This window comes from Carcharodon carcharias, chromosome 23, assembly GCF_017639515.1.
Source record: "Carcharodon carcharias isolate sCarCar2 chromosome 23, sCarCar2.pri, whole genome shotgun sequence".
NCBI classification, from domain to species: domain Eukaryota; kingdom Metazoa; phylum Chordata; class Chondrichthyes; order Lamniformes; family Lamnidae; genus Carcharodon; species Carcharodon carcharias.
The window spans coordinates 8,123,902-8,150,171 of record NC_054489.1 but is presented as its reverse complement, the minus strand read 5'-3'; the positions used below and the strand labels follow the sequence as shown (position 1 = coordinate 8,150,171).

The window sequence follows — 26,270 nt, the reverse complement described above, 5'->3', positions numbered from 1 at the left end:
AAACCTCTAGAACTTTCTGTATCACTGGTTAGGCCTCAGCAGGAGTATTGCGAATAATTCCAGTACCAAACTTCAGGAAATGCATAAAGGGCTGAGAATGGATAAGAGGAGGTTTACTCGAATGTTCCGAGGGATGAGGTGGTGAGGGGCTCCAGTTTTGAGGAGAGACTGGAAAAGATCAGACTGTTCTCCTTGGAACAGCAAAAAATAACTGGCGATTGATCTTTTCACAATGGTGAGGGATTTTGATAGGGTAGAGAGAGAAAAACTATTCTCAGGTCAATAAGCAGAGGTCAGAGATTTAAAATCATTGAAAAAAAATTGAGGGAGGAGGTCAGAATTTTTTCACTCAGAGAGTTGTCGGGACCTGGAACTCTGAACCTGAAAAGGCAATGGAAGCAGACTCCATAAATAATTTTAAAAGGGAATTGGACAGGTTCTTGAGGGTGAGGGATTTGCAGGATTACAGACAAAAAGCAAGGGGCATGGAATTAGGCACAACTGCTCTATCAAAGAGCCGGAACAGCCTCAATGGGCAGAATAGCCTTCTTCTGTGCTGTAAGTTTCTCAGATTCTATTATTTTGCTCTTACAGTCTTATTTCTTTATTTCAACTTCTTATCAAAGAGTCAAAAATATCAAGAAAACTAGGAATTAGCCAGTTGGTAGTACAGAACTTGAATATTGCTGAAAAAAGAAACATGCCGAAGCTTTTCATCTTTTGCTTATCAGGACAATTCACAAGAATACCAAATGTAAAGGGAACAGCAGTTTATACTGTATGAGAAGAGAGTGCTGATTGGTTGGCAAGTGGACTCTGATGGTAGAGGTGTTGCCATGGAGAATGCACCAGTTGATGGTGACTGACCGTTAACTGCAAAGCTTTCGCCAGTCTTTGGGACGTAAAGCCTACATACCTAGCATCACACTGGTATTGAAGATCATATACCACATTACTTATTTGTGTGATGGGTGGAAGGTCTTTTTGGCTTGATAGCAGCATCTTGTTAGTGGCGAATACCACACATGTTGCTACTGTATAGTAGCAGCATGAAACAGCTAGCAGTCCCAAAGACCGGCCGATCATATCAAACAGCATGTCCCAGCCGCTGTTCACAATGGGCAAGGTACAGATCGTACCCAACCAGCCCATGCTTGCAAAACTCAAAACACAGTGTCCAACATTAGATGTGATTCCACGATTGTACAGCCTTTGCTAAATAATCCTCAGTGTGCTAAAAATTACTCTGACAAAGAATTTAAGATTGTCAGTTGGGCTCGCAGTATGGCACATTTGCGTGCACTGGAAGCTACATATATTAATTAATGGGGTCCTGTTCTTTATAGACAGAAAGAACATGTACACACAGTGCGCCTGTTTCAGCTAAACAAAATGAGTGACAACCTTTCGCTGACTCATTCCTCAGGGCAATTGCTTGACTAATCAGAGTCACATTGCCTGGTTTAAATTTCAAATAATGCTTGGCAGTTAACTGACAGTCACCATCAACTGGTGCATTCTCCATGGCAATGCCTCTGCCAATCAGAGTCCACTTGCCGATTCTCATCTCATACTGTATAAGTTGTTGTTCCATTTATATTTGGTGTTCTTGCGAATTGTCCTGATGAGTGCAAAATGAAAAGTTTTGACAGTTTTGACTTTTTTCTCCCAGCAATACTCAAAACTAGGAATTATTTGAAGTTCGGTTGGAGGATGATCTAGAATTATTTTAAAGAGGAATAAGAGGAAATTGAGTAAACACCAAAAGAAAACCATCTTCAAGGTGTATGCAAAGCAGGATAGATGTTAATGATCATGTTTGTTCTTTAAGAAATGTGGTAATGACCAGATAATCTGTTTATTTATGATGTTTGTTGAGGGGCAAACATTCATCAGCCCTACTCTTCTTCAGAATATTGCCCAGGGAGCTTTTACATCCGCCTGGCATTGTTTTAATTATTCAGCTGAAAGACAGTCCCTCTGACAGTGCAGCACTTTCTCAGTATTGACCCTCCGACAGTGCAGCACTCCCTCAGTACTAACCCTCTGACAATGCAGTGCTCCCTCAGCAATGACCCTCTGACAGTGCAGCACTTCCTCAGTACTGCCCCTCTGACAGTGCAGCGCTCCCTCAGTACTGCCCCTCTGACAGTGCAGCGCTCCCTCAGTACTGCCCCTCTGACAGTGCAGCGCTCCCTCAGTACTGCCCCTCTGACAGTGCAGCGCTCCTTCAGTACTGCCCCTTTGACAGTGCAGCACTCCCTCAGTATCATACTGGATTGGTGTTTCTCCTCACTCTTGTTAATCGGGAGGAGGGTTGGAGGATGAAATGGTAGCCAATATTAACCAGTTAACAGGTTAGTTAACCAATGTTAATCAGTTAACAGGTCAGTTTGTTTTGCAGAGGAGCTGACAGTCCACAGATACCGAACAGAGAAACCCTCCAAATCACCCCCTCCACCTCCTCCACGACGGAGTTTCCCATCATCCCACGGGCTGACCACAGGCAGGACTGGGGAAGTCATAATTACAAACAAAAAAGAAGCAACTCTCAAGGTAAGTGTCATTGCAATGCCCATCCACCCAGCTTAAAGGAGCAAAATCCTCAAAAAAAAGTGTGATAGAAACAGTTCTCAATGTGGCAATGTCCCTTTAACAAACAAGGAAAGATAAGTATAGATAAAGAGTCAGTAATAAATTCAATCAGGAAATGAGAAATTCTTTTGCAAATAGTTTAGAGGCTTTCAAAAGGAAACTCATCAAGTAGTTGAGAAAAAAGGGAAGAGGCTTAGATGAGGCAGATGGAACGTGAGGAGATTTGTGTGGGGTATGAACATCAGCACAGACTAGTTGGGTCAAATAGCCTGTTTCTGTTTCAATATAAACTGTGGATAGTTGCTGTGATCTGAGTGGACAGTGTGGTGTTTGGAGATGAATGGGATTCTGCATCATTGCTAATGCCTCCCCCAGTGAATGAGTATTGCAGTGAAATATGCTTAGACAGAACACGTCCTTTCTTCAGTGTTGTCTTGCTGAGTCCATCATTGAATCTAATCTTCATCAGTGTAAAGTATCCGATTCGCGTCGTTAAACTCTTGTTGAGGCTTTTAAATCCAATCAGTGTCTTTCTTTCTGAGCTGGATCATAGAGTGTTGGAATCCTCTTGACACTGAGACTCCTCTCTTCCCTCCTTTCACTGTGGCCAGCTGGCAGTGAAGGCCATTCCTTTGGCAATAGGATGAAAAAGGAAAAACTACAGGTTTGTTTTGGGTCGGTGAAGCAGAACTCCTTTGACCTGGTGTATGGGAGCTGGAAAATTACTGCTTCCTAGAAACATCACCAGAAGAGCAGGAATTCTAGAAGCCTAGTTTGTTTTGCTGGCAAGAAAAGGTGTAATAAACTTGGAGCACTGGGCAGGTTTCTTGTAAGAAACAGTAAACTTTATTTACAGTGCTCCTGATGAAGCTACATGCTTGTACCGACAGCAAAGCTAGAAAGCTCCGCCCCTAAGATTACCCGCGCTTAGGGCTGATTTGCCTATACAGTCACATGATCCCCATAACAGTATGAGAGGTTTTCCCTACAATTACTACATTCCTCCCCCTTTAATTTTGTTTTACCTCTAATTTACAAAATATCTAACCCATATCAAATACAATTCATGCAATAATAGATTTAGTCTTTGAGGTGGCTTTCTGATTCGGGTAGAGTGACTTAACTTTACGACTTGAGATTCTTCCATTGGATTGACTTGACCAGGAACTGCAGCATCAGGGACATCCTTAGACAATGGCAGTTCAGAATTATTTACTTCAACAGAGACATCAGGTATGTCTATTCTTTGTTGGTTTGGCACCTCAGGGATCAAAGGTTCACCTTCGATTCTAGGTGGAGTAACTGGTTGTTGGAGTGTTTCTCTATTTCTGAGATGATCCATGTATTTCCTAACTATCCTGTTTTCCGCTTCCAGTTGGTATGACAAAGGTCCTGTTGCAGAGATGAATGTACCAGGAACCCATCTTGGTCCAGTTGCAAAATTTCACACAAAATCTCTCTCTCCCACAGTAACTGTGAACATCATGATTCACTTTCTGAATACTCTGGTTCTTCTTCACCTTCCCTTTTAAATTAGGGAATACTAGACTCAATCTTGTACGAAGTTGGCGCTTCATTGAAAATTCAGAAGGTGTTGAACCTGTGGTTGCATGAGGAGTCGTGCGATAGTTGAAAAGAAATCTTGAAATTTGTGTTTCTAACGTTCCTTCGGATAGTTTCTTCATGCCTGTTTTAAAGGTTTGTACTGCTCTTTCTGCTAATCCATTGGATGAGGGATGAATTGTTGCTGTTCTGACGTATTTAATCCCATTTAAGTTAATGAATCTCTGGAATTCCGTACTAGTGAAAGCAGTACCATTAGTTGAAACAATGACTTCTGATAGGGCATGTACACTAAAATATTGGTGCAACTTTTTAATAGTTGCACATAATGTAGATAATCTCACTTTATATCCATCTATTCACTTAGAATGCACATCGATGATCACTGAAAACATAGTATCTAAAAATGGACCTGCATAGTCCATATGTAGTCTAACCCAGGGTCGACCAGGTCACTGCCACAAATGCAGTGGAGCTGAAATGGGCAACGCCTGCTGTTGCTGACACTGGAGACAATGTTTAACCATTTGTTCTATATCTGGCCACCAGACATAACTTTGTGAGAGCATCTTCATTTTCAAAATACCAGGATGTGCACTATGAAGCTCTGTCAGTAGTGGTTCTCTCTCTTGCAAAGGGGTGATGACTCTTGCTCACCACAACAAGATACCATCTTGACAACTCAGTTCAGATTTATGGGCATAGAATGGTTTTAATTCTTTAGAGTCTTGCGCATTTGATCATCCTTGCAATACCTGTTCTCGGACTCTTGATAAAATTGGATCCCAGTTTGTCCAATTCTTTTTCTGTTTCGTGCAGACTGGTGAGGAGTCCAGGAAATTCAAAACAAGTACAACTATTTGAGGTATTGGAGCACGTGCAATGCTATCTGGCAAAAGAAGATGACTAAGGACATCTGTGTTTGTTATCTGCACACTTGGACGGTGTACTCACATGCTGACAAAATCAAAGCCCACCTTTGAATTGTAGCAGAGGCTTTCGGTGGGATTGCTTTATCTTCACTAAACAAACACAACAGTGGCTTGTGATCTGACACTATGGTGATGTGTCGACCATGCAAACATTGATGGAACTTCTTTACTCCAAATGCGATAGATAAGCCTGCTTTTTCAATTTGTGAGTAACCTTTCTCAGCTGCAGATGCATATCCTATTGGTATTTCAAATCCATCCTCCATCTTGTGTGACAATACTGCTTCCACTCCGTAGGGAGATGCATCACAAGTGAGTATCAATTCCTTAGATGGGTCACAGTGCACTTGCAGACATGACGAGTGTAAAAACTTCTTGACTCTTATGAAGGCTTTCTCTTGCTGTGCCTTCCAGGACCATCTGTGGTTCTTCTTCAATAATAAGGGTAAAGGGGCTACCACCATAGATAGGTTAGGCAAGAAGCAATTATAATAATTTACTATGGCCAAAAAGGACTTCAGCTCTGTGACATTGGTAGGAGAAGACGCTTCCTTGATTGCCTTGACTTTCTCCTCTAATGGATGCAACCCTTGGGCATCCACTCAATGACCCAAGTACATAAATTCCTTTGCTTGGAAAGTGCACTTCTCTTTTTTCAAACATACACCAGCCTCAAAATCTCTTCAGAACCTCTTCTAGGCTGGCCTGTTGCTCTGCTTCCGTTGATCATGTGATCAGGACATCATCCAGGTACACAATAACTCAGAAGTCCTTGTAGTAGGCTTTCCATGGTTGATGACACACCAAAGGGTAGGCGTGTATATTGATATAGGCCCTGGTGCGTGTTTATGGTGATATAACCTCTTGATGTGTTGTCCAGCTCTGGCTGTTGATATGCATGACTCATGTCCAATTTAGGATCTCGCCCCTTTGAGTTTAGCATACGGATCCTCAATCCTGGGATTGGATATTTGTCTAATTTCGCAGCCTTGTTCACAGCTAATTTGTAATCTCCACAAATGCGAATCTAGTTTCATCACAGGGACTATGGGTGCTGCCCATTTTAAAAATTGGATTGGTTAGATTATTTCTAACTTCTCCAAATGGCACAATTCTGCATCCACCTTCTCCTTTAGGGCGTAAGGCACAGGCCTTGCCTTAAAAAACCAGGGTGTTGCTTTAGAATCCACGTATTTTTTAGCTTGTAAACCTTTTATTTTTCCCAACTCATCTTGGAATACTCTGCCATACTTTTTTAACAACTCGAGAATTCCTCCTGTTCTGGCTTGAAAAATTTCTGACCAGATGAGTTTAGTTTCTTTTAACCAGTCACAGCCCAGAAGGATAGCTCCTTCATCTGTTACAGCCCAGCTGCCAGTAATTGTTGTGTGTTGCTTGTAGGATACAGGTACAGAGGTGATGCCTTTCACCTGTATTGCCTCTCCAGTATACGTTTTAAGCTGAGCCGTGGTTTGCTCCAAATTCAATGATTGGGTTCCTTCACTGAGGTATTTAAAGATGTGTTCTCCCACCACTGTGGTCGATGCTCCTGTGTCAACCTCCATGTGCGGAGGCTTTCAATTACTTGAAGGGCAACAGTGATTGGTTCAGTTTTCCTGGCCTTCAGATTGTGTAGAGACTCAAGTTCTGTCGAAGGGTCATGAGGACTCGAAACGTCAACTCTTTTCTTCTCCGCCGATGCTGCCAGACCTGCTGAGTTTTTCCAGGTAATTCTGTTTTTGTTTTGGATATCAGTACCAGCTGCTCCTGGTTCATTTATACTGTGCACTTCATTCAACTTGGCCAGCTGTCTGAATGGCTGTCTTGATTTCACGCTGCATCACATGCCCTATAACATGTTTATAACATGCCCTTTTTTGTGACAGTAGTGGCATTCTGTTTCTTTAAATCTGCAGGTACATGATTACCCCCAAATTGGTGGCACTTTAATTTCTGAATTACTGGTGAGCTGCTTCCAGTATTTCTTCTTGTTTTTTGAGCAGTAGGGACCATGCCCCGCTTCGCGTTTGGCTCCCTGGTCTTCAGGCCACGACTGGTGGCAGGTTCCTGCCCTAAGTGCAGAGCGATGCCATGTTACACACTCTGCAAAGCCTGTGAGTCCTTCTCAGCACTCTCCATTGCTAGTGCTATCTCTATGGTGTGTTGTAGATCTAGATTAACTTCTGCAAGTAAACGGTGCTGAATGGCGTTGCTGTGCACACCGCAAACCAAATGATCTTGCAACATGTCATTTAGAGTTTCTCTGAAGTCACAGTGCTCCGTTAACTGTTTTAACTTCTTGATGTACATTGCAATCGACTCACCTGGGGCTGTTACTCTGGAGTTGAACCTGAATCTTTGCATGATCACCGATGGTTTAGGCTGAAAAGATGCCTTCGCGAGGTCTACTAGCTCAGTGAAGGATCTGGAATTTGGCACGTTCGGAGCTGCCAGACTGCAGATTAGGTTATACGTTTTGCTCCTGCAGACACTTCGAAGAATTGCTTTCTGTTTCTCCTCTGCCTTATTTCGTTCACCACAAAGTAGATACTCTATGTACCGACTCAGTCCTTGATAGATGAGTCGTATGGGTCAATTCTGCTGAAGGGAGGCATTACCAGTGAGTATACTTTTCCTTCTTCCCTTAAAAATCAAAATACTCACATTCAAGAGGCAAGGTGCAGTGTTGGAGCTATTTATCCTCAACGCAAATTCTAATAAACTTGGAGCACTGGGCAGGTTTCTTGTAAGAAACAGTAAATTTTATTTACAGTGCTCCTGATGAAGCTACATCCTTGTACCGAGGGCAAGGCTAAAATGCACCGCCCCTAAGATCACCTGCACTTAGGGCTGATTTGTCTGTACAGTCACATGATCCCCAAAACAGTATGGACAGTATGAAAAGTTTTACTACAATTACTACACAAGGACAATATTTATTTCCCATCTCTATATGAATGGTTTGTTAATCCATTTCAGAGAGTCATTCAGAATCAACTACATTGTTTTGGGTTTGGAATCAGATACAGGTCAGACTGGGTACAGTAAGGGCATTAGTGAACCAGGTGGGTAGTTTCCATTACTAACACTCACTTTGTTAAAACAAAATCCATTTTTATTTAATTAACTGAGTTTAAATTTTCCAGCTGCTCATCATCTCCAAATTGTTAGTTGAACCCTCTAGCTTATTGGTCTAGTTACATAATCTCTGATATCATAGCCCATGTTCAGTCAGTGAGTACACTTGGGCGCAGCTAAACGAGAGGCAGAGTGCAAATGATGCTGAACTGTTTCCTGCATCACTGAGCTGCAAACGATAGTGATTCATCTTGAGTATGAGCAGACTCGGGTCTGTCATCATCATTCTGAGATCTCATGGTCACCCGACTATAAAAAGGAAAGAGGTGGACCTTCCGAGGAGTGGCAATCACTGTCGGATTGCCACTCAACTCCCATTTCTTTACACAGCGCCAGAACACCACATTTGTGAACTTCCACACTGGCCCTCTTCAAAAATGTGGAACGTACCTGCTGTGGGACTCTCTTTGTAGGGCAGGGTCATTAGGGGAAGCCAAGCCCCTTTTTATGGCACTAGCTGCTGTATTTTAGTAAGTCTTCATTCACCAACACAGTGAAAAACTTTGGGACATTTAAATAGCTTTTCAGTCTGTTAGTGATTGAGTATGAGTGAGGTAAGTGCGTTAATGGGTGGGGTGGCAGGGAGGATGGGGTGGCAGAATGGTAGATTGTGAGGTCAGGTTGGGGAGGAGTCGGAAGATCTGGGGAGAGTAGGGGGATCAGGGGGAATCAGAGGGTTGGGGGTGGGAGTCAGGGATTGGAGGGTTGGGGGAGGGGCTTCGGGATGGGGGTGGGTGGTCAGTTACCCAAGAGTTCAACATGGCTCTTTTCAGTCCAGGTAAGTAAGTTGGAACCATCCAGAGTTTCTGACTTTAACTCAGGGTTAGAGATTTTTTCAGAAAATCCCGGAGCGCATGGGAATTGCCCATTGGAAGTTCAAACTTCCTGGGCAATTCCCACAAAGTCCTTGCACTGAGACTTCTAAGGGGTCCCATAGCGCATCTTCTGGGGTACGTAAGATGTCCGACTAGCCAGAGACTGGAAGAACAAACTTGCATTTTTATAGCACTTTTCATAACCTCAGGATGTCTCAAAGTGCTTTGCTGTCAGCCCAGTACTTTTCAAATACAGTCACTGTTGTAATTTTTTTTGGTTACAGTACCATGAAGCACTTTGAAATGTTTTATTGAGGTAAAGGTGCTATATAAATGCAAGTTGCTAAGAAGAAAAATGTAATAACCAAGATCGAAGCTCAGCTTAGCAGAAGTACTGTTTGTGGAGCTAAAGGTGAAAGGAAATTCTGTTGTTAAAGATTCTCTTCCTTCTGTCATTATCAGAAGGCTGACTCTGATGAGACTGATGGGCCGAGACCACATGTCAAGCTGAGAAGGACCATGTCAGAGGCAAAACCTCCATCAACACCACCACCGATTGTGGCATCAGCTGTTCGAGATGATGAAGATGAAGAAGATAGAATCATGGCTGAATTGGAGGTTTGTGTTTTTGGACTAACACTGATATTGCTCTGGGGCAGAGTGAGTACAAAAGCCACTGCATTGTACTGGACCAATTTCCTTCCTCTGCTGGTACTAAGAGGTTCACTGTACGACACTGTCAAGTCCATTTTGTACTCAACACTGGTCTGCCTTTTTGATAAAGTGAGAATTTTTACTACAAGTTAACATTCAGGCTGGTGAAGGACTGTCAAATGATATCAGTGTTTTATCACTAACTGGCTTCAAAAGCAATGTTCCCCACTGAAGGCATCAACGTGGTGTTTGTCAGTTTAGCTATGGTGAAGTGTTTAGTTCATGCTAAGACTGTTACTAGCCATACTGTGCTGAGCTGGACTGGAATCGCTCTGCCCAATGTGTATGTCCCAACTTAGGCTAATGGGTAGCTGATGGAATTCCCAGCCCAAGGCTTCTCAGCTTGTTGCTCTGGAAAAGACCACAGCAGGACAGAACAGGTGAAATCACATTCAAAACAGCGCCAATAAATCAGAGGCCGGGGTGACATTCCATTATAGTCACATGTTTTACTTTAGCTTGTACTTGTAGCTGCCAACTTGGAAATGTCCCAGTTGATGCAAAAGAATTTGTCCATTTACACGTTCACCGGGCTCTGATTCCACACAAAGAGGAATGTGAACTCGCTGTGTTTAAAATCATCCCATTTTTCAATTTGCAGATTGTCCTTATTTTGATGCTAAGCGATTTTTATTGAAGGGCATTGGTAGTCTTTCAGAAGAAAGGTTGTACTTTACACAATGTTTTTCATGTCTTTCTCCCCAATTTCTGGTCCTCCCAGGTTTTTCAAAGAAGCCCTGTAACTTTCACAGGCTCAAAGACAATAAGTGACCAGGGGATGGCTGCTTTCCCCACTCCAGATCCCAGGTCTTGCAGGGTTTCCCTACCCACCAGAGGACTGAAGGTAAAGCCTTGTGGCTTCAAAATTCTTCTGAGCACTTCTCTAACTAGCCTGCTTCCACCTCCCTGACTAACCACTGCTGCTAGCATCTCCCGCTCACTTATTTTACTCTTTTGCCTCTTCACTGTGAATCTTCACCAAAGCCTCAGGACCAACTGCACGCTCAGATTGTAAAGTTGGCACCGCTACAATAGCCAGTAAATGTCACCAGCGTATTGCACTGTTCAATTTTTACCAATAGTAACCTTTCCTATTTATTAATTACTGGAGCATGTCACAAGGCTAACAGTTGAAGTAGCTGAGATATGGCTGTGTGTGTGTCTGAAGATTAGCACTGCAGCATTGAAGCACCAGTGTGAGGTGTGATGTACCTACAATCTTCCCCGCTCTCCCCAAACAGTCGGCTGGGGTCTTGTAGAAGAGCAGCAGTCAGAGATAGTGAGCTGCTCCCTCACAGGGCTGCTCAGTAACATCCCTCCCATTGGTTGGACTCCAAGTGGCGCATCAGATAAATAATGGAACCCCAGGTTGAACCTGCAACTCTGGTCTGTGGAGAGAATTCCAGAGGGATAGACCATTCAGCCCCTCAAACTGGGTGCAATGTCTGCATTTCCCAGACTGTCTGTCATAATCTCCAATTAGTGTCCAATCCACTGTGTGGATGAGCCCTCGATAGGAACTGAGTTGATGTTGGACTCAATGGATCCTTAACCCTGAATATAATAACCCCCCACCTTTTGAATGGCTAGATTCTCAATCACCAGTTCTGCTGTTTAGGAAGGAATTATGTGTCTAGTTTCGCCATGGTGGATCAACTTTGGTATCAAATTATCTTGTAATGAAAGAGATTAACAAGCAACAGTTCTGTGACAAAACATTCTAGTTCAGAACTTCATAAAAAACAACTCTTTGGCCAACAGATCCCAGGAATACTTTGTTGTTCATTTATTTTTAATGCCCCTTTCCCTGGCTCTGTTCCTTGTTAAGTCAATATTGTTCCGAGACCCAGTAGAGCAGGTGAGCACCCTGGTGCCAAGAGTCAGTTAATGGTGCTATCTAACTGACCATTAGACCTGCACAACACTGACCCAACCTTTCCATTTTTCTTCCCTTCATCTGACATTCCTGTCCGCCTAATGAACTGATGGACAATTGAAGCCCACTGTGTCAAACTTGGAGGGGCATGAGCCTTACTGCTTGATGGCACAGCATGTTGCCATGTCAATATGCCACATGTTCCCATGCCAACAAGATGCCAAATGGAATGCTTTTGGAGATGCTTCCCAGCACCCTGCCCTTTCTGACTGTACTTCTGCTGCCTTTTAATTACATCCAACAATCTTCACCAACCCTTTCCTTTATACCTAAGGCTCTGGCACTAACCTGTTCTCCCTTTTTCAAAATGTGTTCTGTCCACACCTTAACAACTGTTAATAACTTTCAGGGTTACTCTGCAGTTTCTTTGCTTAGAAATAAGAGCACTTCCAGTTGGGCTTCAGTGGGACTAAAGTTATGTAACATGTTCAAATGATGTTTGTTGCTAAGAGAAATGCAGTCTAATTTATGATATCAGTAATACCAGCTCTTCACTTTGATCAAGGAAGCCTTTTTCAATTTCTCTTGATAGACTGAATCATCCAATCTTGTAATCAGGGATAGGGGATAGACCATCGATTGGTGGTGCCACAGAATGATGGGATTGGGGGACCTGCCAATGGCCCTGACGCCACGCGAGCAGGGAGGGGCTGAGTAGAGACCAATCTTCTCGAGGGGAGGAGGGGGGAAATTGAGGGATGGTTGGTCGTGAGCCAGTCAATGCAGATGTGACTAACTGCAGGGCTGAGAGTGTCATTGTGATTGACACCTGCAAACCTTGGGGAGGGAGCTTTCAAAATCGGCTCCAGATAGTGGGCAGAATTTCACCCAGCCCACAGGAGAGTGCTGGATGGCAGGGCAGAGCGTAGAATCAGGAGGGTAGGCAGGAGTGGAGTTCGTGTCACCTGCTCAACTCTGTCCAGTTCACTCAGGGGCACAGCCTTCCCACCCAGAGGCCAATTTAGGTCCCTAAGTGGCCAATTAAGTAGCATTCTGCCAGTGCCGGAGGCTCTATCTGCTACATTGGGAGACAACCCAGTGAAAGCTGCTGGCCACTTTGCAGTCTCTGGTAGGACTGTGGTGTGGGAATCCTCCTGATCAGACACCCTGTGGCCCACAAAGAACCCCCTTGGTGGCAAGGGCTGCCCCATGGGAACACCCCTTTTCCTCATGAATTACCCCGCCTTGCTGGGAGACTGCCCAACTGGACCCAGAAGCCCGACCCCAGTCATCTCCATTCGGGGGCCCACTCCTTCGTGGCTGCTCCTGGCAGCTGCAGTACCAGCAGTAGCCTCCATCCCCAGTGACACTGCGAGGACTGGAAGAGCTGCCAGCCCTTTGATTGGCCAGCAGCTTTTGGAGGTGGGATCTCCATCTTTAAAGGGATGGGAAAGCCGACATCAGGCAGTTAATTTCCTGATGGGCATAGAATTGCACTGGGGCTCTTGGAAAGGGCTACAGCAGGCATTCCCCTGGCTTTCCAGCCTGCCTTCAGGGCCTCTGTCACTGGCATTAAATTCAGCCCAGTGATACCACATGTCCTGTCAACTAGAATGGAGATGATTGAGAAATTCCCCTTGTAAATTACACCCAGGGACTGCACTGCTGCAACTGACTGAGGTTTGTATGTAACTGTCCTCCACACACTGCTGGAGAAATAATCCTGCTGTTTTCGGGAGACTTTGCTGTAGTTTTGGTCATGAGTTCGGATTGTGAATTAAGCACCCAAGACCCACCCTCTGGTGGGTCTCACTGGCGAGAATAGTGGTGTCAATATTCACTCCATCTAAAATACTGAACCTTAAAGAGCCTTTTAAAGGATTTACTGTTATTTTCAGAAAATCATAAAGCATCTGGTGTTGTCGGGTGTGTTTGTTAATGAATAATTGATTGAAAACAAGATAGTTTTATCTTACTTCATTTCCACAAATGTGTTTATGTAGGAACATATCCTTCACTCACAGCTTGCCAGTGTGACCAGTTACTGCATCAATCTGTGTGCAAAATGTGTATCTGAGCACATACACATCGGAACGTGTGTAAGATGACAGGTGCCCCCTTGGTGTGAGTCAAGCTGAGATAACTGTTTCTACAGAGGGATGTGAGCAGAATAGTGGCACTTTGTTAATTGTTGCCCCCTCACAACAACAACTTGCATTTATTTAGCACCTTAATGTAGTAAAATGCCCCATGGTGCCTCTCAGGAGTGTTATCAAACAGAATTTGACATCAAGCCACATAAAGAGATGTTAAGGCAGATGATGAAAGCTTGGTCAATGAGGTAGGTTTGAAGGAGCAATCTTTGACAGAGGAGATAGAGGCTGCGAGGTTTACATTGGGAATTCCAAAGCTTAGAATCTAGGCAATGGAAACCGAGGATGCACAAGAATCCAGAATTGAAGGAGTACTGATATCTCAGATGCTTGTGGGGCTGGAGGACTTCACAGAAGTGGCCGGAGGGGTGGGTGGTGAGGCAGTGGAAGGATTTGAAAACAAGAATGAGATTCAAGGCATTTCCGGAGCAGGAGCTGACATATGCGAGCACAGGGCTGAGAGGGGAAATGGTGAAAACTGAAATAAAGGAAACAGTGAACAACTCCTCAAACTCAGGGAGGAAGATTGCATCCCTCTAGGTTAAAAAATAATTGAAATGTCCCCTCCTCTCCTCAGTTGTAAAGTTCACTGTCTGATCCCTATAGAACAAGAGAGTCCCAGAATAAATAATCAGTCTGTCCTAAACTCTGGACCACAATTGGTCTCATCGCCTCAACCAGGAGGGAATGAATCATCCTGGAATCTGCTGCTGATTATTATCCAGTGTAGCCTCCTAGAGTGTGTGTGTGTGTGCTCAGGCTTAACTGTGATTCCTCTCACAGCCTGCGGACATTCAGTGTTAAGCCAATCCAATAATCCTGTAAACGTGTCCCGTCAGAATTCAGATGGCATCCCAAATGCTGAAGAGTCGGGGGTCTTGGAGAATATCCTTCCTGTTAACCCGGGCACTGTGTTGGTAAGTAATGAGGGAGCTTAGAAATATGTGAGAAATTTTCCCAACCTAATTGGCTTAGGGGCAGGAAGCCAGCAATCTTCACACTGGCAATGAAATGGTTGATTTTTAAGTATGGCTGACACTGTAACAGAAGAGAATAGAACGCGTGCAATTTTGGGTACAGGCTACCTGAGAAATGAAAACTGGACAACAGAAATCCATTCTGTGATCACGGAACATTATTTTCAAAGAATGCTGTGCGTATGGACCAGACAGGACCAATTCCAGGTATGACGTGGCTGAGCTACTTTGGCCCTGAATGGGTAGATGTGGCATGGATGGGCGGAAATATTTGGGGTATCAATTGTTGGAGGTGTTTGGACATTGGTGCATGAGTTTAAGGCATGGATTGGTTGTGTATTACAGTAACACTGCTCAACTGCAGGTTTGTGGAGCTGGAGGACTTTACAGAAATGGGGGGAGGGTGCTGGTGAGGCAATGGAAGGATTTGAAAACAAGAATGAGAATTTCAAAATCAAGACATTTCCAGAGCAGGAGCTGATGTATGTCAGTGAGCACAGGGCTGAGAGAGGAACTGGTGAAATCTCTATTGAAAGTCATTATTGTCATTATTGAACTAACTTTATTTATACCTCCACAACAGAGAGGGCAGTATAACAAAATGTTCAGATCTTGCAATATACTACAGGATTGGTGAATTTGTGTGTATGTGTGTGCGTGGGGAATGAATTGGTAGGACCTGTTTCAGGTATAACTGGTGCAAATATGCATTAAGTGCAACTGCTTTGGGCGAGAGCATGTCTTTTTTTTAAATATAGCAAATGCTATTTCAGATTGCTACCTCTGTCCAAAAGGCACTGGAAACAGGATAAGCTTCAGAAACAAATGGTTCTCTTCTGTCATCTCACACACTGCATGAACCAGATTTAAAAATCACTGGATTGCAAGATGCTCTCCCATTAGAAGTTCTTCTGTTTCCTGGTGGTGAATACGAATGGCTTCAAATCAGTGAATTAATTCTGATCCTGTCATTTACTTGAAAATGAACTCAGATCATTGGAATGGTATAAACCAATTTGATTTCTTCACTTTAATAATTCAAAATCATTTCAAGAATCCTTCACACTCTCCATTCCATTCAGCTCAATCTCCATTAAACACATTACCTCTAGTCAATTTAATTTCACCTGGTTTTATTTGTTTGCACCTGTCATATCATGAGTATGTTGCCCTTCCTATAAGAGTCACAATTACCTTCCTGTAATATATCCTGCATCACACTTAGCTGGTGACACCCACTTTTATTACCTAGGTCACCAGGGGCAACGCCACAAGAGAAACACTAGAACCATCCTTAAAATCTTTTGACATCACACACTAATGCAAGTTTCTATTACACTTCCAAATAAGCATAAAGAAGCAAAGGCAACCATTTAGAATCTATAGGGAAATTATCACACAATAACAATTTGCATTTATATAGCACCTTTAATGTAGTAAAGCATCCCAGGAGCTTTAAGGAGCAAAATTTGACACCAAGTGATATAAAGATGTACAGAGCAGATGGCCAAAAACTTGATCAAACAGCTAGGCTTAAGAAACATCTTACAGGAGGAGAAAGACAGGAAGAGAGATGGAGAGGATTAGAAGAGGGAATTCCAGAGTTTATGATTTAGACAGCTGAAGGTACAGCCACCAGTGATGGAGAAATGGAGGCCAGAATTTGAGGAGACAGAGATCGCGGAATAGAGCATACCAGAGGTTGGGGGAGAGGTGAGTATCTTACCCCCTCAGGACAGCTGTGGGGAGGCAGTTGGGAGAGGTTTAAAATAAATAACCCAATCTTCAATTTCTGGTTTGAACAGAGGTAAGTCAGGGAAGATCGGTTGACCAATCGGCTCTCAGGAGGTGAATTGGTCACTAAAATATTTTAAGAAAAGTTAAGCTTCCATTGTAAATAAAGTTTAGTTTTTAACACCCGCAGGCTAAGTTTCATGATCCTCAAGGAAAGTCATCAGTGAAGGGAGATATGAAGGTTCGATCCATCAGCTTAAGTGCCTTTAGAGCACTGCTTGTGGGTCAGGAGGGACAGTAACATGTATAGAAACCCCCTACCCACTCTCAGCTGAACTCACAACACACTCCCCTGCATGATGTTTGACATACCTTCCATTCCCCGTACCAATGTCCAATCCACCACCCCCCCCACCACCCCGCCAATTCCTCGATGTCAGACTTAACTTGTGATCAGCTCAACCTTCTCACCAGGCCACTTTCCACCAGGAAATTTTACATTCGAGATAAGAGCAAGATTCAAAGAAGATAAAACTAAACACCAAATTACTGTCTGCTACAATGACAGCTGATTTATCTGCCTTCCTGATTATCCATTGGAATTGTTGCAGAACAAAGTATTTTCTAAGATATTGGGCAGAATTTTACGCCAGCGGGATTTTATGGTTGCATCAAAGTCAATGGACTTTTGAATGGCTCGCCGCGATACTGTCTCACTGCACCACGCATTAACACAATTAACCCCACAGCCCAAGAAATATTGGATTTTCTTTATTTTGTGCTGTTTAAGTCTTTATTCTTAGTGTATTATTGTACCAGATTTTTATGATTAGTATTTGGAGGTTTTTGGTTATCTGCAAACTTCCATTAACCATCATTGAGGTCCCTTCCAATAAGGTTGATAATGGAGCTAGCACTGTATATCACCTCAGCTGTGAGTCATAATTTGGAGTGCAGAGACTCAGGGTAATTGCTGCTAACTAATTATTCATTTATTTCCTTGTGTTATCCACGTCTGCATCTGTAGGAAATAGACGTCCCGAGTTCCCCAAGCCTATCCCAGCTCCCTCAGATTGTGTTGACTGAGTTGACATCTGGTTCCTGTACTCCTATGATGGGGTCTGAGGCTGCTGAAGAAACAGCACCAACTAATACACATGAAGAGACAACTGACAGAACAGTGGAGGGCAGAGACACAGCCAGAAGGGGTCTGGCCTCTCTTCCTATGTGGAGTCAACAGGCACTGTCCAGTTCCGAGACCTGGATGCAGTTTGTGCCGTCTGCAATAGTGTTGGAAGAGTTCATGTTTCTTGAAGCTGCGCTGGCACAATCAGACCAGACAAGATCCGAATCCCCTTCCCCAGACCAGGAAAACTTGGAGGCAAAAGAAATCCAAGAAAGGCACCTGGAAATCTCTCTACAACCTGAATCAGAGCTTTCCATCAATTGCATTGAGGAAGCACCCTACACTGGTGATGCTGAAGCAAATGTGGCTTTTATGATAACGGAAAACCAGATCCAAGCTTTATCCAGAAGAGAAGTTCAGGAAATCGTGAGTGAGAAAGGTGAGGATATTCAAACCTGGAATGTTTCCTCGGACAAGGAAGAAAAGTCGGAAGGTCTCCTGCCTCTGGATCCAATCCGAGCTCAAGGTGAGGAGAATGGCCTGATTGTCTCCTTGGACGAGAAGCCAGTTGTGGTCATTTTTGAAGAACCCATGGACATCAAAACAGCATACAAGAGGTTGTCAACTGTACTCGAAGAGTATGATGAAGAGTTTCAAACAGTAATTGGAGATAAAGTCTCCAATCAGGAAACTCAAACTTCTTCAATCCCATTTGAGCAGCAAGCAGAATCCTTGACGATGTCCTCTGTTTCTGATGGAGCTGATGTGCCTTCCAGCTCCGAATCAAATGATTGCACACCTGTGAATAAGTTAGAAGGAGATCTGAAGTATGATGACACAATTTCGGATGAGAAACCCTTACATTCTGTTCCAAATGTTACATCTCCTGAGAAAGCAGAGTTAAAAAATGGAAACTCAAATGTTAAGATTCGTCTTCCCAAAGAACGATTGAACGCGTTGTCAAAAGCCATCGAATCGGGAACAAAAACTGGAAGGAAAACCTTGCAAGTGCTTGTTTACGAAGAGGAGGAAAAGATAGACAAAGTAACCGGTGAAAAACAAACAGAAGTGAAGAAGTACCAGATTAACCAGATCGAGAAGAGCAGGTCATTGAAGACACAAAGCACAAGCACAGGTTTTGCCAGAACAGAAGAAATCAAAAATAGCACCTACAAGACAATGGATAGTCTCGAGGAGACAATCAGGGAATTGGAATCCACCATCACCCAAATCAGCCAACATCCATGCAGTGATTTTATACTTTCCAAAGAATTTTTAAGTGTCCCCAGCATCCACGAGACAAGAGAGGAGCTGGTGGATGATCCCAGCATTTATGCTGCATCTAACCAACCTATTGTGGTAGAAAAGGAAGAGGATGTGTCACATCTGATGGACCAACCATCTCTCGCACCCTCAACCTCGAAGAAGAGCATGTCTCCAAGTTCTAAAGTTAAGCCGCCCCTCCTCCCAAAGCCCCAACTGTCGCCAGCAGATGCAAAGGTTCCATTTTCATTTCTTTATCTTACACACTTTGCCCACTGCTCTCCCTGGGCCTCCCCTGTGGCCCCATCTTCTCCTGTGTTCTCCTGGCTGTTTGCACCACGCAATCATTCAGTTAGCATTGAATCACGTTCAGATGCACTGCTCTTACTTCTTAAACTCTGCCTCTGCCTGGGAAGCTTGAATGATTTGCTACTATTTTTTTTCCAATTTAGATTTAGTTTCTTTCTGATTTTTTCAGCCTGAATAAAGATGGTCGATAAACTGACTCCACTCATAATCCTAGACCTGCCTGGACCTGTTTGCTTCTACTGATGTTCTTATAAAGCTGATCAAATTTCTCTTCTTGGGAATGCTGTTAATCTTTTAGAATTGCAATTTTCAGATTTCTTCATTGATTCTTGCGGTCTCATCTTATCTTGTCTAGTAGTTTATTCTTGCTGTGCAATTTAAAGGGGCATTGTCTCCATCGGGGAGGGATAGAATTGCCAAACCCCTTTTTTTGGGGCAGGGGAAGGAAAAAAAGAACCAATGTCATTTACATCATAGCAAATGACAGGTCATTGCCAGTCTAGATTATGTTCTTTATCCTAATAAATCCAGAAGGCAATGCCCCTTTAACACTGAACACAAACTGCAGCAGAGTAAGTCACATCCATGGCAAGTTTAGTGATGCAGAAACCGAACATGACCAAGCAATCCCGAGGTGTAGCTGCCATCGGATACACTAGGCAGACATGGGTTGTGACAGCTGCTCTCTGCTGTCTGTATTCAGCCTTCATGAAGTCATGAAAAGGGAAAAATTGCTGCTTGTCATTCTCACATTGTTCCTGCGCCCACATCCTCTGATCAAGGGAAAATGTGTCTTGGTGTGAAATTATTTTCTAAACCATTGTTGGTCTTTGAAGGATTAATAATGAGATATTCAAAGCCTACTCTTCACAGGCTGGTGGAGGCTTTTACTAGTGGGATAACAGCTCATTAGGTTAATCAGTTAAATAGCTGTTTGAATAGCAGTTTGTTAGTAACTAGATAATCCTGTGCTTAATCCCTGGTTATAGTGAGTTGTGTGATATCTTGGTGCTCAGTACAGCATCAAAAACAAGATTCATTCATTCCTCCAGCTTGGGATTAGGTTTTTTTTAATTCTTTGGATCTGTATCTGGAAATGTAACGTTTTAATTCCAGCATTTGCATGTTTTTTGCCAGGAATATTGGAAACTGAATTTATGTTGATATTCTGTGTGGGCTGAGGGGATTTTATCTTTCTTTATTGTTGCTCTTGCTACATCAGCACTTTCCTACATTCAGGAATTGAGACCACTTCACTGTTCATGCAGTTTTCTGTTATTTTCTCTCCTCCCCCTCTTGTTGGATCAGATATGAAGTCTCACAGTTACTAGTCAGTATAAGTTTTGACCATGAGTGACTTGTGGTCCTATTCTCTCCCAATACCTGGAAATGTTCACTTCCAGTTGCAATCCCATAGTGTCAGCATCAGCCGTCTTATCCTCTTCCCCCAATTCGAGACGTTTTAGGGTAATTGTAGTGCCCTCAATGTGTTGCTTTTGCTCCTTCACCCTCACCCTCCCCTGGGCTTGAGTCCCACTATCAAACTGAGGCCATAATTTAAGCTGACAGTCCAATGCAGAAAGAAAGAACTTGCATTTCTGTAGCACCATCCATGACCTCAGTTGTCCTAATGAAGCACTTTTGAACTGTAGTCATCATTACAAGGTAGAAAGCGGGACAGGCGATCTGTGGAGCAAGCTCCTACAATTATGTTGACTGAGGAATAAATATTGGCCAGGACACCAGGGAAAGCTCCCCTAATCTTCTTCAAAATAGTACCATGGGATCTTTTATGTCTGCCTGAGAGGGTAAGTGGGGCTTCAGTTTAATATCTCATCCAAAAGACATCATCTCCGACAGTGCAGTGCAGCACTCTGTTAGTACGACACTGAGAGTGCGGGTTTAAATGTTGTACTGAGGTCTCTGGAGAGTGACTTGAGCCAACAAGAAGTTGACTTCAATAATACCTACTGAGACTTGGCTGACACTGACCTAGAAGACCGTTGCATTATCAGAAGTGCTGTTGTTCAGATGTAATTTAACTGAAAGTTCTGTTTGTATGTTCAGTGGGATGTTAATAACCCAAGTCCACTATTTGGAAGAGCAGTAGAGCTCTCCCTGGTGTGCTGCACCTAACATCCTTCCCTCAGACCATGTCAATGCTAACCGCTTGGCCAGTTATTCACGTCACTGGCATTTGTGGGATCTTGCTGTGCAGAAATTAGTTCTGTGTTCATAAGAAATAGGAGCAGTAAACCACACAGCCCATCAAGCCTGCTCCACCATTGAATATGATGGTGGCTGATCTTGGGCTTCAGCCCCATTTTCCCACTCGTTCCCCATATCCATTGATTCCCTGAGAAACAAGAAATCTCTCTACCCCAGCCTTAAATGTATTCATCGATGGAGCATCCACAACCCTCTGGGGTAGAGTATTCCAAAGATTCACAACCCTTTGAGTGACGTTTGTCTACATCACAACTTCAAAAGAATTGATTGGGTGAAGAATTGTGAGGTGTTTCATTGGGCTAAGTTTTTAATGTAAATGCAGCCATTACTGCATAGCCAGAGCCAGATCATCAAACTCAGCACCGATACAGTGGGCATTCTCTCTGCCCTGCTCAGTACCACCACAGGCAGGCTGGTCACCCACTCAACCATCCAGGGAACACACCATCTTTTGATCTTTACATTTCAATTTCCAAGCAGCAAATCTGTAGATAATCATGCTATCAATGTTTGAAATATTAACTTTACACATTTTTTAAAAACCTGCAAATGCTGGAAATGCACAGCATGCTCATTACCATCTGAAAGAGGAAGACTTCTGCCCCCACAGAGGGATTTGGCCAAGATTTACAATGTGACTGCGTGGGAGGCAGGGGTGATAGGCAGGCAGGGAAGGGGGATGAGCTGGGGGGAGTAGGGGAGATGAGGTTGAGGGAGATGGGGAAGGGGAATGGAGGGAAGGGGGCAGATAGGGAATGAGGGAAGGAGGTTGGGGAGCCAGGGATTGGGGAAGGTGGGGGGATGGGTGTTAAGGAGACAAAGTGGATTATTCCTTGTCCCACACCCATGCTCCCTGTTGGCAGGGGGTAGGACCAGGAATAGTCAGAATAACAGATGCTCACCCTCCCCCTCCCAGCTTGTATGGTTTGTGTTTCTTTATCTCTGGTGGGGGATGGGTCAGGCCAGGGGAGCGGGGGGAGTCTGAGATGTTGGGGCAGGGGAATGATGATTGTGGTGGGGGGAGAGGGAATGAAGGAGTCCCTGTGTTGAATCTGTCAGTCAGGTGAGACTGCTGATTGTTTTTATTCTGTTCTTTCTTTCTCTCTCTCTCTCTCTCTGTTCCCAGACTGGGAGTGGTCCCTCACCCCAGAGCAGGATTGCAATTCCAGCTGCTCCAAAACTCAAGCAACAGCACGGCAGCAGCGAAAAAATGAAGCATAACAAACAGCGGGAAGAATATATGAAACTGCAGAGCCAACAGGGCAGTCAGCAGGTAGTTTACTTCTAGACAACAAGTGAGCATTTAAACTAAAACTGTCTTAATGTTGAGTCAATATCCTGTCCGCTGCTCGACTCCTGCACCAGCCCAGTCTGTGTTCTGTGGTCTCCTCCCTGACACACTCTCCCTCACTCTCTGTTCACACACACGCAGAATCTGACTCATCCCGCATTTCATCCGTGGAGCAGAGCTTACTGCACTGGAGCCTGGAGAGAAACTTGGGGAGAGGGTGAATGTTTTTCAGTCCATTGTCGAGTTTTACTTGGAGCTGATGTACTTGGCCACCACCTTTGTCCCTTCCGACACGGCTTGCTTGGCCAGTTCCTCGGGCAGTAGCAGGCGCATAGAGGCCTGGATCTCTCGGGAGCTGAACTTGGTCACTGCCTTTGTGAGCTCATGGCAAATCAGGAGCCTCTTTTACACCGAGATCCATGTAGAGTTTTACACTGAAGGGAATGAAAAAGAAAATTGGCCTCAGGGATTGTGGAGGTTAGTGGGGTGGGGTGGGTGGTAGGTCAGGCGAGGAGAGTCATTCGGGCAGAGGGGTCAATTAGGTGAGGGGTCAGTCAGGTCACAAATTCACTATGAGCCCATGTTTGCATTACTGTCACCCTCAGACAGACAATATCGAGATCGGTGTCAAGTACACAAGTCTAAATACCAGAACTTGTGTGTGTATATGTGTATACATACACAGATATTCATACATATAAACACTTGCACACAGACCACTGCAGGTTGATGCAGGCCTGTGTGTACCCACAGGTTGTACCAGGAAACTTGATGGTGTGAGTGAGTGCTCTTGTATTCTTTCAGCAGACTAGAGCACGCAGTAACCACTGCCCCATTCTGCAACGCAAGCTTATAAACCACGTCCGGGAACAGTCGCATCCAGAGCTGTTTCTTTTAAGATCAGTGGCTGACAGGCATGGGGCTTAAAGATAAAAGTGGCACAAACAGGTTAGTTAGAGCAGAATGGCATCTAGGATAGCTGGTTCACCAGTCTGCAATGTAAAATAGCTGTGTATTGAGGAGATGGAGACTTTCAGTGAACTGTCAGTTCAAAGGGAAATCACTTATTTTCTTTGCAGTTTCAGGGACAGTTGTTGAAGCTCACTCCACTCCCAGTGAATGGCTCTTCCAATAGAACTAGTGGTAATGTCACTGGACTAGTAATCTAGTGGGCCAAGCTAATGTTCTGGGATACAGATTCAAATCCCACCATGGCAGTTAGGATAGAAAGCTAATCTTTGATGACAGCTATCATTGATTGTTGTAAAAACCCATCTGGTTCACTAATGCCTTTTAGGGAAGGAAATCTGCCATCCTTACCTGGTTGGCCTGCATGTGACTCCAGACCCACAGCAATATAGTTGACTCTTAACTACCCTCTGAAATGGCCTAGCAAGCCACTCAGTTCAAGGATAATTAGGGATGGACAACAAATGCTGGCCTTGCCAATGATGCCCACATCCCATGAAAGAATAAATGAGAATAAATGAAAAAGATGAAAAATTAGCAATTAATAAAATTGGCAAATTGCCAGTGATTTAGTAAAATTACTAAAGGGGGAGACAAAATTATTTTTAATACAGTTCTGATCTGGAATCTGCTGTCTTGGCAATGGAAACAGCTTCAGTAGAAACTTGGTTACATACTTGAAGATGAAAAAATTTGCAGGGCTACAGGGAAAGAGTGGGAGAGTGGAACTATTTGGATAGCTCTACCAAAGAGCCAGCACAAGCATGATGGGTTGAATGGTCTCCATCTGTGCTTCTAGCTTCTATGATTGTATGAAATCTGTCTTTCTGCAATATCAGATTGGTCTTGCCTTGAGATGACAGCACAGCACTTGACAGCCATCTTGTGGCAAGAAAGGAGAGTTTGTAAGCAGTCAGTGAGATTTCAGGTATTGATACATCTTTAAAATAAATGGTTTGCCTTCTGCATGCAGACCATCACATTCCCTTTAACACTGAGATTTAACTTGCACCAAAGCAAAGTTCTGGGGGAGACATGAACACTGAATAAACCTGTACTGATGTGAATATGTCACTCACTGAATAATATTCCTTTTCCCCTGCCCTCCCTTCATTCTCACCCCACCCCAGATCCTTCCCCACTCTCCCAGACTCTCATTTTATTGCAAAGTCACATTGACTTTTGTGGTACGGTTCCCTAGGCCGACACAACTCAATTGTATATTGCTCACATACAAGGTAAAATACACAGGGCACTTGTCTAAGACAGTAAAAGTCATAAACCATGGGCAAATGCCACCTGATCGAAAGTCACATCATTGAATGTCACTTGATCAAGCCTCCAGGAATATGTCCAACCAGAGTTGGCAACCCTAACTATGACCAATCTCTGTCACTGCCTGCCTCAGAATCCCACCCCTCAGATACAGATCATCTTTGTCTCTCTCAATTGAGTATTTGACTCGCCTCCTGTTCTGTCCCATTCTGTTAGGGCTCTGGTTGATGTAGAGAGAGAGAGAGAGGCTTCAAGGAACACACAAAGTTAGCCTGTAGGTGCAGCAAGCAATTAGGAAGGCAAATGGCATGTTGGCCTTTATTGCAAGGGGATAAGGAGGGTTTGCTACAATTGTATGGGACTTTGATGAGACCATACCTGGGCTGGGATTTAATGAGACAAAGGTGGCCCTGTGCACCAATCGGAGAGCTGAGGGCAGTCCCACCCCGGCCCCTACCCGATCTTAATTAACTACCTGCTGTTGGGACTCCTGTATCTTTAAGGGACGAAGTCTCTTCGCCCCAAGAAGCTCTTCAATCCCAGCAGCGCCACTGGGAGCAGTGGCCACTGCTGGGACTGCAACCAAGCAGGAGCAGCAATGATGGAGGAGGCCTTAGAACCCAGGTAAGTGGGATTGGGTTTGTCAGGGTTGGTCAGACAGGCTCCAGTGAGGTTTCGGGGAGTGCTTGATGAGGGCAAGGGGCAAAGTTTCCCAGGTAGTAAAGCCCCCCTCACCCAAGCCCCCCACAGGATGGTCTGCCCATATGACGCAGGATCCACATACCGCTGGGCTACCCTTCCAAACTACCCCTTCACACCTGAATTTTCACCATCACTGATTCCCAGCACACTTCCTGAGGCCCCGTAAAATTCTGGCCCTGGAGTACTGTGAGCAGTTTTGATCGTATCTCAGGAAAGATATAATTGCTGAGGAGGCAGTACAGTGAAGGTTCACTAGGTTGGATCCTGGGATGAGAAGATTGTCCTACAGTCAGAGTTTGAGTACATTGGGGCTCTACTGTCTAGAGTTTCAAGGATAGGTGATCTCATTGAAACATACAAGTTTCTGAAGGGGCTTGATAGGGTGGACGCTAAGAAATTGTTTCTGCTGGTCGAGGAATATAAAACATGGGGGCACAGACCCAGGATAAGGGGTCTATCATTTAAGACAGATGATCAGAAATTTCTTCACTCAGAGGGTTGTGAATCTTTAGAATTGCCTCCCCCAGAGGGTTGTGGATGCTCCATCGTTGAATATGTTCAAGGCTGGGATAGACAGATTTCTGGTCTCTCAGGGAATCGAGGGATATA

The 26,270-nt window shown here is 44.0% G+C and overlaps 1 protein-coding gene across 3 annotated transcripts in view; it reads left to right on the top strand.

Moving 5' to 3' along the window:
- LOC121269195 (SRC kinase signaling inhibitor 1-like) overlaps nt 1-26,270 on the top strand; it is a 329,853-nt gene that overhangs the window by 298,839 nt on the left and 4,744 nt on the right. The window contains exons 15-19 of one of the 3 annotated variants that reach the window (XM_041173730.1): nt 2,405-2,556; nt 9,506-9,661; nt 10,479-10,601; nt 14,626-14,703; nt 22,551-22,697. In XM_041173730.1, the coding sequence (XP_041029664.1) occupies nt 2,405-2,556; nt 9,506-9,661; nt 10,479-10,601; nt 14,626-14,703; nt 22,551-22,697 (656 nt within the window). Of the gene's footprint in view, nt 1-2,404; nt 2,557-9,505; nt 9,662-10,478; nt 10,602-14,625; nt 14,704-22,550; nt 22,720-26,270 lie in introns of all 3 variants that reach the window. The other 2 variants (XM_041173729.1, XM_041173731.1) reach the window with 2 other exon arrangements.